Source organism: Dendrobates tinctorius, unplaced genomic scaffold (genome assembly GCF_039654945.1).
Source record: "Dendrobates tinctorius isolate UK_male_01 unplaced genomic scaffold, ASM3965494v1 ptg000023l, whole genome shotgun sequence".
NCBI classification, from domain to species: Eukaryota; Metazoa; Chordata; class Amphibia; order Anura; family Dendrobatidae; genus Dendrobates; species Dendrobates tinctorius.
Window position 1 is genome coordinate 10,704,797 of NW_027361691.1, and position 17,227 is coordinate 10,722,023.

The following is a 17,227-nucleotide window of genomic DNA, read 5'->3' on the forward strand; positions in this document are numbered from 1 at the left end:
ACCAGACCACCGACCACCTTTAACTCTCTACCTAGATGGTGCAGCCTACAACTTTCACAAATGTAATATCAGGGAACCGCTCTTCTGGCAAAGGTTGCAGGAGTAAAAGGTGGGACTTGTGTCAATCAGACATTTTTTAAATCATTTTGAAACAACCACCTCAAAAAGTGTAAAAAGAGGATGCTGGTGTAGAGTGTAACTCCACAATGGAGACTCTGGCCTAGATCAAGGGAGGCCTTCTCAAACGCTTGACCTTTTCGAGAGTGTTGATGTCTTCATACTATATATACTACAGATATTTGTGGAGCATTCCCACAGGATGTTTAATTTTGAGGCCATGGAAATCATATTGGCGAACTAGGGTAACAAAATAAGTTGATGCATATTTTGAAAATTAGCCTTGGTGGATGACTGTAATGATGTAATTTTTATTTCTTTTTTTTGCTATTTTTGGCTTGTTTCTAATATACGGTAATAAGAAAATGTGTAACTAGTATGGTTATATGAATGGTATATTTTTGGGACAATTTTCAACTAATTTACGTTTTAATGAAGTGCTTAAAATGGCAGTGATATTGCGCTGGTGCAGCCTGAGAGTGCCGTTTGTGGTGACAAGTGTCTGTTTCATTATCCTAAGTCATGTAACAGTGTCTATTGCTAAAAATGTAGTCCTGGTGACAAGTGTCAACAATGATATATCTCTGGTGATGAATTGTAATTGCAGCAACCTATTTCTGAAGAGCCATCAGCTTGAGTGTGCCAACTGCATGTGGTTCCAAGGTCACCGGTTGGGGGGAACGCTGGTGAATGTATGTAATTCACCCATTAATATTCCATTTATATTTCATTTAGTGCCAGTTGTTTGATAGTTTGACAATTATTTAAAGAGATTACAAAAATACATTATACTTTCTGGGTCTAATTAGATCAAATTACTTTAACTGGCTGCCATATTGATTTTACCATATATCAATACTAATCACATGGAAGGAGCTTTGGTGCCGAAACCCGGCAGAACTCAAAAGCTGAGTATATTGCAATTTTTAATAATTTGCTCTCTATACCTTTCATCACTTGTTGATTCAACATTAGCTTTTTATTTTCAAGGATAATTTGGGAATCTAAAATATGTTTCAGTCCACCCAATTTTTTTAATGATTTGTTTATTTTATTGTGAACATAATGTTTGTGATGAAATATGAATTTTGCCAATGAACCTATTTTTAATCATGGAATAAAAATGAATAATGTATTAATAATGATGAATAAGAAACACCATGACTACTATTATTATTAAAAAAATATATATAGGAAATTGTTGGAAAAAATTAAGGGAAATTTGCAAATTTTTTACATTTATTTTACGGCTGATATGTTTTTATCCAAGTTTAAACAAAGTTGGCCTGTTCAACTTTTAAAACGTATTTTTAATAGTTAGAAATTTTTGATATCACCCTTTTGCTTTATCACCTTCCTAAAAAAGAATGGATGAAAAGATAGACAGTAATGGCTTACAATCTGTCTTCACTAGTCTCCCACAAAATTTTTAAATTGACCATCACGGAGCAATTTCACAGTAGGCTACACTGTCCTATAACATTTTAAAAAATATATATATATATACATTACACTGGCATAAAAAGAAGTAATACATTACCATAACCCTATTCTCTCCTATTATATGCTCAGCCAATTACTGCCTGGACACAATTGGGAACGTAGTGGTGGGGGAAAGATGAGGTTGGTATAATTTCTTCTTTTTATGCCACTCAAACCATTTTTTTTTTTAGTGAAGTGGACAGCCCCCTTGTAAAAAATGAAACAAAAGTTAATAAATGTTAAAATGGACTTCATAATGCTTGTATTTTTTCCCCAACTATCTAACACTTACTGATTAAAAAAGTACAATTTTCTGCTATTACTCAAAGTTCTCCAATTTTATATAAATAATTCTATGAATGTCATCATTCCAAATACAAGAAAAGCACCAGCATATATAATAAATATACATGATACATTAATCAAATACTCATGGCGATAGTGGAAATCTGATCATAAGTTATAAAGGAAAAGTATAAAATTTAATATACTATTTGAAATCTGAAAAATGATCATTTATATTTGAACGTCTTTAGATTTTAAAATACATAAATGTTTTATATAGTTAAATCCTACAATAAATCTATCATTTGTATGATAATTTAATTGTAATTTTTTTTTAATAAAGTTTTTAAGGTTTTACATTAAGTTGGGTTAGTTGCTGATGACCTGAGGTTAGTATCCTCAATAGTCAGAACCTCCCACTCCCGTCTCCAAGACTTTACACGTGCCGCGCCAATTCTTTGGAATGCACTTCCCAGGTCAATACGATTAGTCCCCAATCCCCACAATTTTAAGCGTGTCCTGAAAACGCATTTATTCAGACTGGCCTATCGCCTCAACACATTAACCTAATCTATCCCTGTGTGGCAGAGCCAAAAGTTTTACCATAACCAGGTTCCCAGCATCATGTTCCCACATGCTTTATGCATCCATTAGCCCTCTGTGTCTGTACTGTTACACACTTAACATTATGGCTGGTCCATACAATCAGGGCAACTGTTACCACCCACCTTTCGTGTCTACCTCTTTCCTCATAGACTGTAAGCTTGCGAGCAGGGCCCTCACTCCTCTTGGTATTTGTTATAATCTACTGTATGTGATTATTGTTATGCTGCAATGTCTATTGTCTGTACAAATCCCCTCTGAAATGTAAAGTGCTGCGGAATATGTTGGCGCTATAAAAATAAAATTTATTATTATATTATTATTATTAGTTGGGATTTTAAAAGATAATAAAATCTTTATCAATTTAATTTGTCTTTAAATATAATAATTCACAAATCTTCAATGTAAGTAATGATAGGATTTTTGAAAATACTTTATATTTTATTCAGTGGTTTATGACTAAAAATGCCTGTGGAGAGGGAAAAAGAGAGGGTAGGAAGGAAGAGATGAACAACTGTAGGGTGGGAGAAAAGTAGTGGAGGGTTTAAAGGAAAAATGGAAGGACTATGGTGAGAAGAAAGAAAGGACTGTTGTGTAGGAAGGAAGGACTGAAAGGTGAGAAAGAAGTGCTAAGATTTGGGAAAAAACAAACTAAAGGTGAAAGGTAGGAAGGAAAAGTTGTGAAATAGAAAGCATTCGACCTGAAGAAGAGGTCGCTGAATGGACCTCGAAACGCGTTGTCTCTGTATGTACCATAAATAAAGTACTGATATTGGAACCTATTTCTACAATCTACTGGATTTCCTCTATTTGATGGTTGAAATATAGCAGTGCGGGAATCTGGTGTTTTTTCCCTCTTGGGATCTCCTCCTTGAGTAATGGAAGTAGACGCTGTCTGTCTACACCATCCTGCTGCAGCTTCATTGCATGTGACAAAGCGCATACAGTAGTTGTGGCTTTACACAACTATTGAGGGTGAGTACCCTGCACAATTTAATTTATATTCATTATATCTGCACTGGTAAGGCCCTATGGGCGTGCTTTTGTGGTTTCTTTTTTCTTTAAAGGTGAAAGGTAGGAAGGAAAAGTTGTGAGATAGAAAGCAAAAAAGGAAGGCCTGGATGGTGGGAAAGAAGACCTGAAGGACTAGATGCTAGTATGGAAGAAACTAAGGACTGGAACTAAGGAAAAAAGAAAGGAAGGACTGGATCATAGGATGGACGAAAGGAATGACTGGATGTTGGGAAGGAAGGACTGTAGGGTGGAAAAGAAGTACAGAAGGGTAGGAAAGAAGTACTAAGAGTTGGCAAGGAACAAAGTAGAGATGGAGAGTGGAAAGGAAGAATTGTAAGGTAGAAAGTAAAAAAGGAAATACTGGATGTGGGAGAGTTGAAAGGAAGGACTTTATGATAGGATGGAAGAAAGGAAGGACTGGACGGTGGGAAGGAAGACAGGATGGACTGGATGGTAGGATGGAATAAAGAAAGGACTGGATGTAGGATACAAGGAAGGACTTGGTTTTGGGAAGGAAGAACTGCAGCGTGGAAAGGAAGGACTGAAGGGTGAGAAAGAAGTACTAAGAATGAAAGAGCAAAGTAGGGGTGGAGGGTGGGAAGTAAGAACGTACAGAAGGTCTGAAACAATGTTTGAATTACTGGGAATTTAGAGTTTGCAACAAAATACGGAATTTTTTAAATTAATTTTTTTAACAAACAAAATGGAAGGTGGTAAACAATAATGGAAAGAGTGAAGGGTGGGAAAGAAGAAGGGCTAGATTGCTCTTGTTTAGTTTGGAAAAAAGACGCCTCAGAGGAGATCTCATTATGTATAAAGATATGTGTGGTCAGTATAGAGGACGGCACATGACTTATTCCTTCCAAAGACCATACTAAGTACCAGGGGGCACTCGTTACTGGTAAAAGGCGATTGCGGCAGTGAAATAGGAAAGTGTTCTTTACAGTTAGAGCGGTCAGACTGTGGAATGCCGACCACAAAAGGTAGTAATGGCCGACACTGACAGATTTTATACAAGGGCTGGATGATTTCCTCGATACACATAACATTGTGGGTTATAGTTAAATTAGTGACAAATGTACAATTGGTGATGGAAGGTTGAACTTAATCGACCAAAGTTTTTTTCAACCTATATAACTATGTAACTATGAGTGGAAGTGGGAAGGAACAATTTAAGAAAGTGGGAATAATAGGATGGATTGAAATGAGTCATGAAGAAAGAGAAAGGATAGGAAGGGAAGGAAATGGGGAGGACATATAGTGGTTGGAATGGAAAAAAGGTGTGACGGAAAGGAGGCAAAAGAACAGTTATTTGGGAATGAAAGCTTTTTAAAAAAATAACTATACTTTTCATACTATGTTTTTTTCTGAAATGCTTGCTACAAAATGACAATTACTTATTTTGCGGATTATAAAATGCACCAGACCATAAGATGCACACCACGCACCCCAAATGTTGAGGTGTAAAATAGTGAAAAAAATGTATTTTAAAATGATGGTGTATCTTATAGTCAGCTTTTATGGTAGCTTGCCAGGAAGTGGGGTGTGGCTGTGGTGGAGCTGCTTCTGGAAGCTGGCAGTGGCAACAGGAATAGGGCGACGCTGCAGGCTCCGGGCTGGGATGAGGGGTATTTGGTGGTGCGAAGCTGCAGTGGGCTCCGGGTTTTCAGAAAATGTCTGCTGATTCCCCGTACTTCCCATCATCATCACTTTGGTGGACTTTGTGTAAAAAGCTGCTGGAAGGTGGCGCATGCGCAGATTGAGATCTCGGCAGCCGAGATCTCAGGAGATGAGATCTCAATCTTCACATGCGGCACTTCTGGTGGCCATTTTCCCGAAGTATGCAGCAGTGAAAACAATGGGAAGTGTGGGGGCTCTGCTGACATTTTGTGAAATCCCGGAGCCTGTATCGCCAAACACCCCTTCTTCCCAGCCCGGGTTCCGCAGCATCACCCCACTTCTGCCATCGCCAGCTTCCTGAAGCAGTGATCCCGCCTGCTATGACCGCGATCTACCGCTGCCACTGCCTGGTAAGCTACATTCGGATTATAAGATGCACCCCTATTTTACTCCAAAAGCTTTTTTGGGAAAAAAGTGAGTCTTATAATCCGAAAAATACAGTTTATTTAGGATAAAATAAAATAGAAGAAACAGAAGAAAACCTGACAAATAGCAGATAGAAATACTTAGGACAATCGGTTTTCTATACTTTAAATCTTTATAAATACTTTTGAAATGGAAAAATTATGCTTGTTAGCTAAATAAAATCTTCAGACCTTGTTCCGACTGCTTTGAATATTAATCAAACTAAAAAATGCAAAACTGCACCAATTCCTATATTATCATAAAGCCTTTTGACCCACTGTTATGTTTTATTTGTATTTTATTAAAACAATTTTTTCAAAATAATTCTGTTATAATTCTGTATTTTTTCAACTTTTCTTTTTACAACTCTTTGATATATAACTACTGTCGTTATTAATCCCATTCCTTTTGTAAATTTCATTAAAGAAAAACTTACCGTATATTTTACATTGAGATCAAAGGAGTTGTACACAACTGAGAAAAAAAAAAATATTTTTTTTCCTAGAAATAGCGCCACACCCATAAAATGATTGTGTCTGGTATTACAGCTTAGTTGTAGTCAAATGAATGGAACTGAGTGCAAGAAATAAAACATTTTTGTTCGTATCGTGAAATTAACGCTTATGAACATATGACTTCCTTCTAAAGTCTCTTGTTCCTACCTTCTTTTACGTCTTCATTAGAGTTGAGCGAGTTTGGTCGGATCGTGTTTCGTGAAACCCGAATGAAACAAAATTTGTTTCGGTTGAAACTGGTCCGACTAGGACAAAAAAAGGCGGAGTTTCGTCTGAAACCTGACCCCAATGCAAGTCAATGGGGAATAAAAGTCGGCATTGAGTGGATGAATGTCATCTGCTCAATGCCAACTTTTAATTCCCATTGACTTGCATTGGGGTCGGGTTTCAGACGAAACTCTGACTTTTTAGCCCTAGTCAGACCAGTTTCATCCGAAACAAATTTAGTTTCGTTCAGGGGTTTCATGAAACCCGATCCGACCAAAGTCGCTCAACTCTAGTCTTCATACAAACAGTGACACTGACAAACAGAACTTCACAGTATGATATATTCTGAAATCTCTCACAATATATTTTAATATAGTTGTTGCATTACTATATATTTCTCTGGACTGTATGATAAAATATAAATTCACAGTATTTTTAGAGTACTTCTTTTCCCCATATGAAAAATAGTAGCCTTTTGTGTGAAGAAACCATATTTATTGAAAAATGTAAAATTAGTTTAGGACTGGGCTTCTTTGGACTCTCCAGAGAAGATCATTTTAAGAACATTTAGAGGTCTAATTTTAATTACGCTATGTAATATCATTGTACATTCAGGACATATCATCGTTAGGATCCTATAGGGTATTTGTGAAAAAGCCCATAAGAAGTAGACTCTAATGGCAATTGGTTGGCACCAAATGGGAATGTTAGGATTTATGGTAACATAGTACTTGTAGGTTATATCAATAAGGTCTAATAGATTACTTGTAGAACTTCCAATAAGAAATAGACCCTGATGCCAAGTGATGGCACTAAATTGAGTTGTCAGAACTTTTTATCAAATTCTAGACTTGCCAAAAAACCTTCCGGTACTCCAATGAGCCAGCTCGGACCTATGTCCAGTTGTATATAGATTTGCTGCAAATCGATTTTCACAACTCAGTTTGTTGACCAAGACAACAACCTGGGGCTGTAAAATGGGTGACATGAGACCTGCCACTTACCTGATGGCATCAACATGGCTTATCTTTCTATTAGCCAGCCCGGTGTGCCATTACTCTGCAACAATGAGGCAAGCTAATGAAAAGAAGAGCCGTGAATGATGTGAAGTAAGCGTCAGTTCTCATGGCTCATGTTCAATGGCCACAGATTACTGACGTGGCCATTGGACCTGTACAAGCAAATTAATGATCATCAACTCTAGTTGTGTATATTAGATTACATGTAGACTTTCTGATAAGAGTAGACCCCTGTTCCAAGTGATGGCACTAAATTGGGTTGTCAGAACTTTTATTCAAATTTTAGACTGGCCAAAAATTCTCCTGCGAGATGCTGCGAATCGATCTGCACAAGTCAGTTCATCGACCATGACCGCAATCTGTGGCCATGAAAATTGCCTCTTACCTGATGGCATCAATATCACTTATCTTTTGATTAGCCAGCCCGGCATGACGTCACGCTGCAAAAATGATATAGCGCTATGCAAGCTAATCAAAAGAAGAGCCATGGATGCTGTCAAGTAATAGACAGTTCTCATGGCTCATGTCCAACGGCCACAGAATACTGACGCTGTCAATGGACCTGGTCATACGAATTGATACTTATCAACTCTAGTTGTGCAGTTTTGTATATTAGACAACTTGTAGACCTTCCGATAACAAATAGACCGTGGTGACAAGTGATGGCAATAAATTGGGCTTGTCAGAACTTTTAGTCAAATTGTAGACTGGTCAAAAATCCTCTGGCACTCCAATGATTCAGCTCGACCCTATGTACTGTTGTATATAGAGTTGCTGCAAATCGATTTGCACAACTCAGTTTATCGACCACAACATTAATCTGAGGCCGTAAAATGGGTGCCTCTTACCTCATGGCATCAACATGACTTATCTTTTGACTAGCCATCCTGGCATGATTTCACATTTCCTTCACTATGCAATGATAATGTCTCAAATCAACAGAAGAGCCACCGATGCTGTCAATTAAGAGACAGTTCTCACGGCTCCTGTCCTACAGGCACAGATTACGGACGTGGCCAATGGACCAGGTCATGTAAACTGACTCTCATCAATTCTAATTATGTTTATTAGTTTAGGATCAACTAGTGCTACTGCTTAGGAATGAGTGATAATATGTCTTCAGTGACGTCACCTATTCCTACAAAAAAATCACTATTCATTTTCTTCTATTTGGTTTCGACCACAAAATGGCTACCTTCACTTCCAAACTATTTACAATCTGGGAAACTAAGATGCTTTTCCGTTAGATTTTCTTCATATACTTTTCTAAATTCTTTTTCTAGACAACAACATTCCGGGAAGAATCTTATTATAGAAATCTACATTCCGCTTTAAGGCTTTTTCCATCATCATCACCTGCTATTAAGCTACTATCCTTTAAATTATTGTATTTGGCACCTGAGGATAGTCATCATAAAATTATTTTTTTTTTCAGGAATTGTGTAAAGATATTTGTTTGTACATGTGCAATGTGTTAATTGCTTTGAAATGATAACAAAGTTCACTTTAAGTATACAAAAAAATAATATCCTATTAATGTATGATACCAAACATGTTATATTTTTATATATTATGGAAAAAAATTCCTGGTTTAAGGAGATGTCATCCTTACTTTGTATTGCTTTGAAATCCAATTTCGGTCACAGTTCAAGGTTAAAATAATATACAAATAGCCAAGCCACAAAATAAAACCCATGGCTTTATGGTTATTTTACTACATGTATTCAAGGCTTTGACACAATTTATTAAAAGCTATGACAATACCATACCAGTTTTATGGATTTTGTTTCAGTAGCGTTGAGTTTGTTTGTTGTTTTTATTGTGTTTTTTTTACATGCAAAAAATGAATAAAACACAAGTATTTTTTTTTCCTCGATAAAAAAACCATTAGAAAATAAAAAGCATTCGACACATAGGGATGCAAGAACACCATAATTAAACAATTCTGCTATAAATATTATATTCACCAAAAAAACAACTCGCCCTTAGGAAGGGGTAATTACAAAACAGTACTCCGAAAAAATATTTTTTTTGCTACTTTAGTATTGTCGGCAACACGGTGAAAAAAAGACAATATAATTCATCATTAATAAATTCCAGTCCGATGGGGTTTTTTTTTCAACCACTTGGAGGTTAATGAACGAAGAATATTTACAAAAAAAATGAAAACTTCATTGACATGTTGCGCGTTGTGCCCTACGTAGTACATACTGTAGTCATCGTTACTGCAGAGAGTCAACTATTCGTGATGGGTATCAAATATTCGATACGGATCGAGGAGCTCTGAGAGTTTATTTGACGAGATTTTTTTGTGTGTGTTTTAGATTCTTCATACAAAATTGCCTGCCATTTTGGTCCCAGATTTTGAGTCTTTTAGAAAATGTACATTCATGTTTGGTCTTCTAATCTTGATAAAAGATCAAGGTTCACTTCTGGGAAGAGAATCAAAAGCAAAACAAGACAATATATTTTACAGTCGATTACAATCCACTCTGTTCAATTTCATTTTTTTTAACAGCCAACTTTAACATTAAATCAAAGCACTTACAATACACCCCCTATGCCCAATGGTCAACTCCTTACCAGCCATCAAGTGTCCTCAAGTATTTTTCTTAAAGACCATGTTTTAAGGCCACTCTAATAATAACTGCTCTGCATGGGAAGATGGGACCTTTGATCTGATACTGCCCTTAAGGAGCACCAGCTGCCTCCGACAACAAGGTCTTTGAAACCCTCCCCCTAATCATGTATATGTACTCCCATTTTCAATAGCATAATTTACATTCACAATGAAGAAGAACTTTGAGAGTAGTCTCTCAAGATCAGGTTGTCATACTTAGGTGACGATGGGGTACAAAGAGCTGATTCTGAAACTGGGGAGCTAGGGGAAGTGCTCTCTGAGTCAATAGAGTCTCTAAAAGGAGAAGGAGGCGTTAAAGCCACCAACTCCTCAACATCTTGCTTTACTACCGGTGCTTCTGAAGTGCTATCTTTGATGCTGTCTGAAGAGGACTTTCTGGCAGAAACTGACCCACCGTTATATTCAATTGCTGGGGCTGGCTGGATCTCTGCAAAGGTAGTCATAGCTGTGGGAAGTTGGATCTCCCTTGGAATCAGGTAGGAAGAACATAAAGGGGTGGGTACCAATGTTCCTTGGGTGTTTGAAGAAAGCATCATGGAGTTTAGCTCACTGATATTTGCGGTGAATCGGGTCACAACATTACTGATTTGGTCCATTAAGGAACCTTGAGAAGAACCACTTCGTTGGGCGACATCTGAATGAAAAGATGGGATGTCATCTTCTGTCCGGGTAACAGAAGCAGCTCTCTGGCTTACAGTACTGATTGGAGAAGGGGTCTGTGGTCGGTACTGTACTGGATAATGCTCTTCGGCTTCGGAAACATCATACAGCATTTTGGCACTGGAGTCAGGAAAAGAAGTGCTAATATATCTGTTCTCTGTGCTGCTTTTCGAGAAGGGCTTAATGACAGCCGTCTGATTTGTACTATCCTTTTTTTTCACGTGGACAGAAAGGCGCTGCCATAGATGTTGACCCCGACTGCTCTTCTCATTTTGTGCCCAAGTAACAGATTTTCCATTAGAGCTGAAATAAACGTGAAAAATTATGTAAGAATGGGGAACTCACAAGATACCTTCAATTTTGTCTTTTGACTTTGTATGTTTCTGTATTATATAACCCCAGAGCTTCTTTTAATCTATTACTTGATTATTTTTTTATATATATGATGCTCAATAACTCATATTCTATAAAACTTTTATTCTAAACTAAATATTCTGCCAATTACAGATTTCTTTAAAACTAAACAAATCTATAGACATTTAACTCCTGAGATTGTATTAACCCCGCCACGACATGTGCCGTACTAGATTCACCTGCGGTTGTTAACACGTTAAATGCCACTGTCAAACTCTGACAGCGTCATGTAATACACGCTTCTGTCAAGCGCAGCGGAAATCCCGCCCATCGGTGACCCCGTCACGCGAGGGTCACCGATAGGTTAGCATGACAACCAGAGGTCTTAAGCAGACCTCTATGGTTGTCACTGCCGGATTGCTATGAGCAGTGCTCGGTGATTGGTGCTCATAAAAAAAGTGAGCAATTCTGTTACATACAGGCGATCTGATCATGTATGTAGCAGATCTGATCGGGTTATGGCAGCTTCTAGCTTCCCTTGGAGACTATTGAAGGATGCCAAAAGTAAAATAGAAAAGTTTTTAAAATATTTAAAAAATTAAAAAAATCTGTACCAAAATGGTATCATTAAAAACATCAGCTCGGTGCGCAAAAAATAAGCCCACACCCAACCCGAGATCACGAAAAATGAAGACGCTACGGGTCTCGGAAAATGACCCCCAATTTTTTTTTTAAACAAACTTTGGATTTTTTTTTTCACCACTTCTATAAAAAAAAAAGAGCCTATACATGTTTGGTGTCTATGAACTCGTGACACATGGTAAAAAAAAAATTTGAAATTTCACCGCACTTGGAATTTTTTTCCCGTTTTTGAGTACACAACATGGTAAAACCAATAGTGTCGTTCAAAAGTACAACTTGTCCTGCAAAAAAAACAAGCCCTCACATGGTCATATTGAAGAAAAAAATTTAAAAAAATGGCTCTAGGAAGAAGAGGAGCGAAAAACAGAAAGCAAAAATGAAAAAGGGCTCCGTCATGAAAGGGGTTAAGCTAAGTTTAAAGTGATTTATCTACAGAGGCCTATGCTGATGCTTGAGAGCCCTAAAGTTCTGTAAATGGATCTCTTATGTACCCTATAGTATTTATAATAGTGATGTCTGTTTATGAGACTTTGCACCTTAGACCGGTTAGTCACCTGTACCTAGATGCTGAGAAGGAAGTTAGAGCTCCTGAGCCTAAATAAAAATCACCTGTAATTGAGTTTCCGATCTGCCATCTATAATAATGTTTGTTTTTTTTATTGGACAGGTGGGACTTTGACGTCTTAGGGCCCCATCACACATAGTGATCTCGCTAGCGAGATCGCTGCTGAGTCACAAGTTTTGTGACACAACAGCGATCTCACCAGCGAGATCGCTGTGTTTGACAGCGATCAGCGACCGGCCCCCCTGCCGGTATCGCTGATCACTGTAGGAAAGCCCAGGACTTTTCTTTGGTCGCTGGTCTCCCGCTGGCCAGCACGCATCGCTGCGTGTGACAAGCGGGAGACCAGCGATCAGCTGGTAACTAACGTACACATCGGGTATCCAAGGGACGTGCGTCCCTTAGAAACCCGATGTGTACGTTAGTTACCAGCTTCCTGCATCAGTGCGCTGGTAACCAACGAACACAGCGACGCCGCGCGCTCGACGTCACTGTGCTGATCGCTGGTGAAGCTGTCTGTTTGACAGCTCACCAGCGATCACATAGCGACTTACCAGCGATCCTGACACGTTGATATCGTTGTCGGGATCGCTGGTGAGTCGTTATGTGTGACGGGGCCCTTAGGCATCAGGGCCCAGGTGCAACAATAAGCTCTACACCCCCTATAACACATATGATTGGGTAGCACCCTTAACTTCTACAAAAAGTTGGAATCTTTCTTGCACAGAAATACTCCGTTTTATTCCAGCAGTATGGCACCTTCCAGAATATAATAATTCCAAGAAGGTACAATAGAAGTAATGGAAAGTTGCAAATGACAGTAAAGTCAGGATGTGTGAACAAAAGTAGTCAGGAGATCAATGTCTAAAGCCAAGAGACGCACTCTGTAACCATGAATCAATGGAACAAAACAACTGAAGATGGACAAAAGAAACAAAGGATAATTAGGACCAAAAATGGAGCAAAGATTATGAGTGTCGGGAAGTTGTTCTGAAATTCATGGGATCAAAAAATAATGTCAACGCAAAACCACTCTAATGAAAACCAAAGTGAATAAGGTTTTTAAAAGCTTTCATACTGTGATATCAATGAAATGCATTGGTTCTCATGGAAAAATTATATTAACTAAAGAAAGGGATAGCACTGGTGTTGGAGAACATTTGGCGTCATTCCACTTGTTGTAACCAAAGTGAACCTGTTGCCAAAGTTGAAGCTGTGAAAACCAGCAGGGTCCAAAACAAGAAGAGATGAGTGAGGAAACACCTTCTTATGGCCCATGTCTTAACAGGTTAAAAAAGCACATGGAACTCATGAGACAAACCCTTAGATCAAAGACTACTTGCAAATCTAGGTCTCCTTAGGACCAAATCCTATCCATCAATCCGATAGGTCTTCCATTGGGAGATACTTGGGTTCATAATGTAATTCATCAGAATTTGCTTATGATTACAAGACTGAAAGGTAAGCTCGGAACTGGCACAAGAGTTGATATGTGGACGGCTCATCCAACCACATGCAAACATTATTTCTTTGGATGACCTATTTTGTAGCTTCCTGTATGTCATCCCTAGAGTATTTTCCCAGGCTTAAATGACTCCAGATATCTTTCTTTCTAGATATCTTTATGAATTATAAAATAACAACACTGAGTTTAATCAGAGGATGGAAGAGAAAAGTAAGGTAAGGACATTGTCATAAATAAGCAATAAGCAAGTGAGCCAAGACTTCAATGACCTTTATGGTAGTATAACGTTTATGGACAATGTTGAAACAGGTGAACTCGGCATTGGAATATAATCATTCAGTCAGTCTACTGCATGAGATTTGTAGATTTGGTGGACATAAAACCTCTGACACCATGTCTCCAACCTGATCAACCGGACTCTGATGCCTGGATGATCTGCCAGTAACGAGCGATAAGAACATTTGATAAAGATTATGAGGCACCATAGATTTGTCAACCAGGAATTGGAGGAAATGTGGTGGTGGTGTTAGCACAGATGAAGACATGGGTCAAACCCATTATGCACCTTCCGCAAGATGAATAATTTAGACATTGTACTTGCCATGACTCCTAATGATTGAAGAACTATGGGCAAGTTTCTTTCAGAATCATAGTCAGTTGTTGCACAGAAGAAATATAGATAGATTTCAGGAGCAGTTTTGAAAAATCTTTGTGTATTGAAAGACATAACCATAACAGGCAATTGATAGAGGAAAGGAATTGTGTTGTAATGTTGCCCGTCTTACTCCAAATGTTTAGAAAAGCCATCTGCAAAGTCAGTAAAGTAGGGACCAAGAACAAAGTTCCCAAACTCCTTTATTGTCATTTATTGACTGCCTTGGCAAAACGTAGTCCATACTGTTCTCCAGGAGGTTTCTACAGTCTGTTAGGTGCCAGGATCCTCCCTCTGCACAGGAGAAATCCCAAGCCATGTCTTCTCCTGCGGTCTCCCATTCAGTCTCGGCCACAGCTGATCCTGCTCAGCAGAGACATCGGTCTCAGCATATTACTCAGACCCGTGCTGTGCGACTGCTGCTGCCTCTCAAGGTTCAGCTATAGCAAACAAAAGCAAACAGCAGCGAGCAGTCATTCCTGAGCCTAAGTCCGGGTTTCGCCCTACTGAGCATACGCATAAGGTGGCACCCTCTCATTGGTGATCGACGTTCAGCTGCTCAGGTCCTGAAGCGAGCCCGGATTGGTCCACTAGCAAGGTCCTGGCAGACTGGGATCTATAAAAGGATCTCACAGCCGCACGGCCGCGCGCTAGTATAGATCATGTGGTGTGTGTTGTATGCACGTATGATTGTCTTTGGTGACTGACGCATTATGAAACCCCTGCCCTTGGTATGCATGTGTTGTATAGCCCGGTCAGCTAGTGCCTAGGCTGGTAGGAGTCAGTGCCTAGCATCAGCGCCAAGTAGTGGCATCACTTGTGCAATGCCGTGCGCATTGTGGGTCCGGTCAGACTCGAGCCTAGAGATCTCACTTGCGCCAAATCAGCTGAGCCCTGTGACATTTAACAGGGAACAACATTCTATTTACATAGTTGCTGCGGCTCTGTAAAGTAACAGAGTTCGCCTCTGTTCACACCAGGTGACTTCTAACCTGTGTATTTTCGGCGTTCAACTGCCATCTTGTTTTGCCATTGCTTAGCAGCAGGTTCCATCTCTGCACAGTGGACCCCGGGTTGAGAACGGACCTTACTATTATTATATTTCATTTGGTGCGTTCCGCCAACCCCAACACAGTCTACACTGGTCAGTAAAGCAGCTGTTTGGGTTTCAGCCTGCTTCCTGTAAATTGTTTCAAGCACGTTACAAGAAAAATTAACTTTGGCTATATAAATAAGTATTAATGTGCAGGATTCTATGGGGAAACAAAATGTACAAAAACTCAGAGGCAATGCAGACCCAAAGTTGTTCTAGATACAGAGCAAGTAATAAGAGAAATCTTGTCTTACCATATCAAAATATATATCTGACCTTGAGTAAATAGAGGAAGGTACCGCGCTCACAGGACGATTCAGTAATGATAAAAGTGAAAGTGAACGTCCTGACTTTCACACATAAACCGGATACTCAGAGCGGACAGGAGATACAGATCTACCACGCCAGCAAGATACACTAATGAGCGGTGACAGAGCTTATGCAGACTTACCCTAACTCTGCTGAATGAAGGTGGTGTGCCGATCACAGTGAATGAGCCACAGAAATGCTGGATAAGTATGTGACAAGCTGGGAGGATGAAGTGAATGAGCTTAGCTGAATGGAGTGCAAGTAGTGAATAGAGCGGGGCAGAGCCAGGATAGCTCTGGCCAGTAGCGTCCTGGATGCACGGCTGAAGGGGGCCGACACTGTCCTGCACTGACAGCGTGTGACGTCACAGGCTAAGGCTATGGAGCCTAGCTGGGGCCAAAAACCTACGCGTTTTAAAGCAAAACGTGCTTCTTCATCAACCCTGTTTTTGGCCCCAGCTAGGCTCCATAGCCTTAGCCTGTGACGTCACACACTACTGGCCGGAGCTATCCTGGCTCTGCCCGGCTCTATTCACTACTTGCACTCCATTCAGCTAAGCTCATTCACTTCATCCTCCCAGCTTGTCACATACTTATCCAGCATTTCTGTGGATCATTCACTGTGATCGGCACAGCACCTTCATTCAGCAGAGTAAGGGCATGTGCACACGCTGCGGTTTTGCTGCGGTTTTGGCCCTGCAGAACTGCAGCAGTTCGGCAGACATGGTACTTTACCATGTTAGCCTATAAGTTTTCAAAACCGCAGTGCTCACGCTGCGGTTTTTTATCTGCGGAAAAGCTGCATTTTTTTTTTCCGCAGCATGTCAAATGTTTCTGCGGATTCTGCTGCGGTTTGCCACCTATTCCATTGTCCAGGTGTCAAACCGCAGGGCAAAACCGCAGGCCAAACCGCAGCAAAACCGCAGGTCACTTTACCTGCGGTTTTACCTGCGGTTCCGCGGGAAAAAACCCGCAGGTGAATCTGCAGAGTGTGCACATACCCTTAGGGTAAGTCTGCATAAGTTCTGTCACCGCTCATTAGTGTATCTTGCTGGCGTGGTAGATCTGTATCTCCTGTCCGCTCTGAGTACCGGGTTTATGTGTGAAAGTCAGGACGTTCACTTTCACTTTTATCATTACTGAATCGTCTGTGAGCGCGGTACCTTCCTCTATTTACTCATTTACCCCTTTCTTGGCAGAAAAAGCACAGCTTCTGTCTAGGTACCAGCAGCTCTTTCTTTCTATTGGCAGCGCCAGTGTATATCTGTATATTATATATCTGACCTTGTTTCTTCCAGGTAAAAACTTGTCAGAATCTTCCCATTTGGTTAATGAGATTAAAAGTGATGCACAAATCATTTGGATTTGTTTGTTTTGGGGTTATTAAAGAGCTTGAACGATATTGGTGACCTCATAGTGAAGACTCAGATTAATGCATCACATTCTTTCCTGTGTTGTAAGCCTAAACTTGGCAAACTCCATTGGTTCTTCTGAGATTGAGTGCCAGATGGAAAGAGAACTTT

At 39.6% G+C, this 17,227-nt stretch overlaps 1 protein-coding gene across 8 annotated transcripts in view; it reads right to left on the reverse strand.

Moving 5' to 3' along the window:
* Positions 1-9,006: 9,006 nt before the first annotated feature.
* The window catches only part of GRM5 (glutamate metabotropic receptor 5), a 443,426-nt gene continuing 435,205 nt past the window's right edge, over positions 9,007-17,227 (reverse strand). For 6 of the 8 annotated variants that reach the window (XM_073569256.1, XM_073569259.1, XM_073569257.1 and 3 more), the window contains one exon: positions 9,007-10,931. In XM_073569256.1, coding sequence (XP_073425357.1) covers positions 10,112-10,931 — 820 coding nt within the window. In that variant the 3' untranslated portion in view covers positions 9,007-10,111. The remainder of the gene's footprint in view (positions 10,932-17,227) is intronic. The other 2 variants (XM_073569260.1, XM_073569261.1) reach the window with 2 other exon arrangements.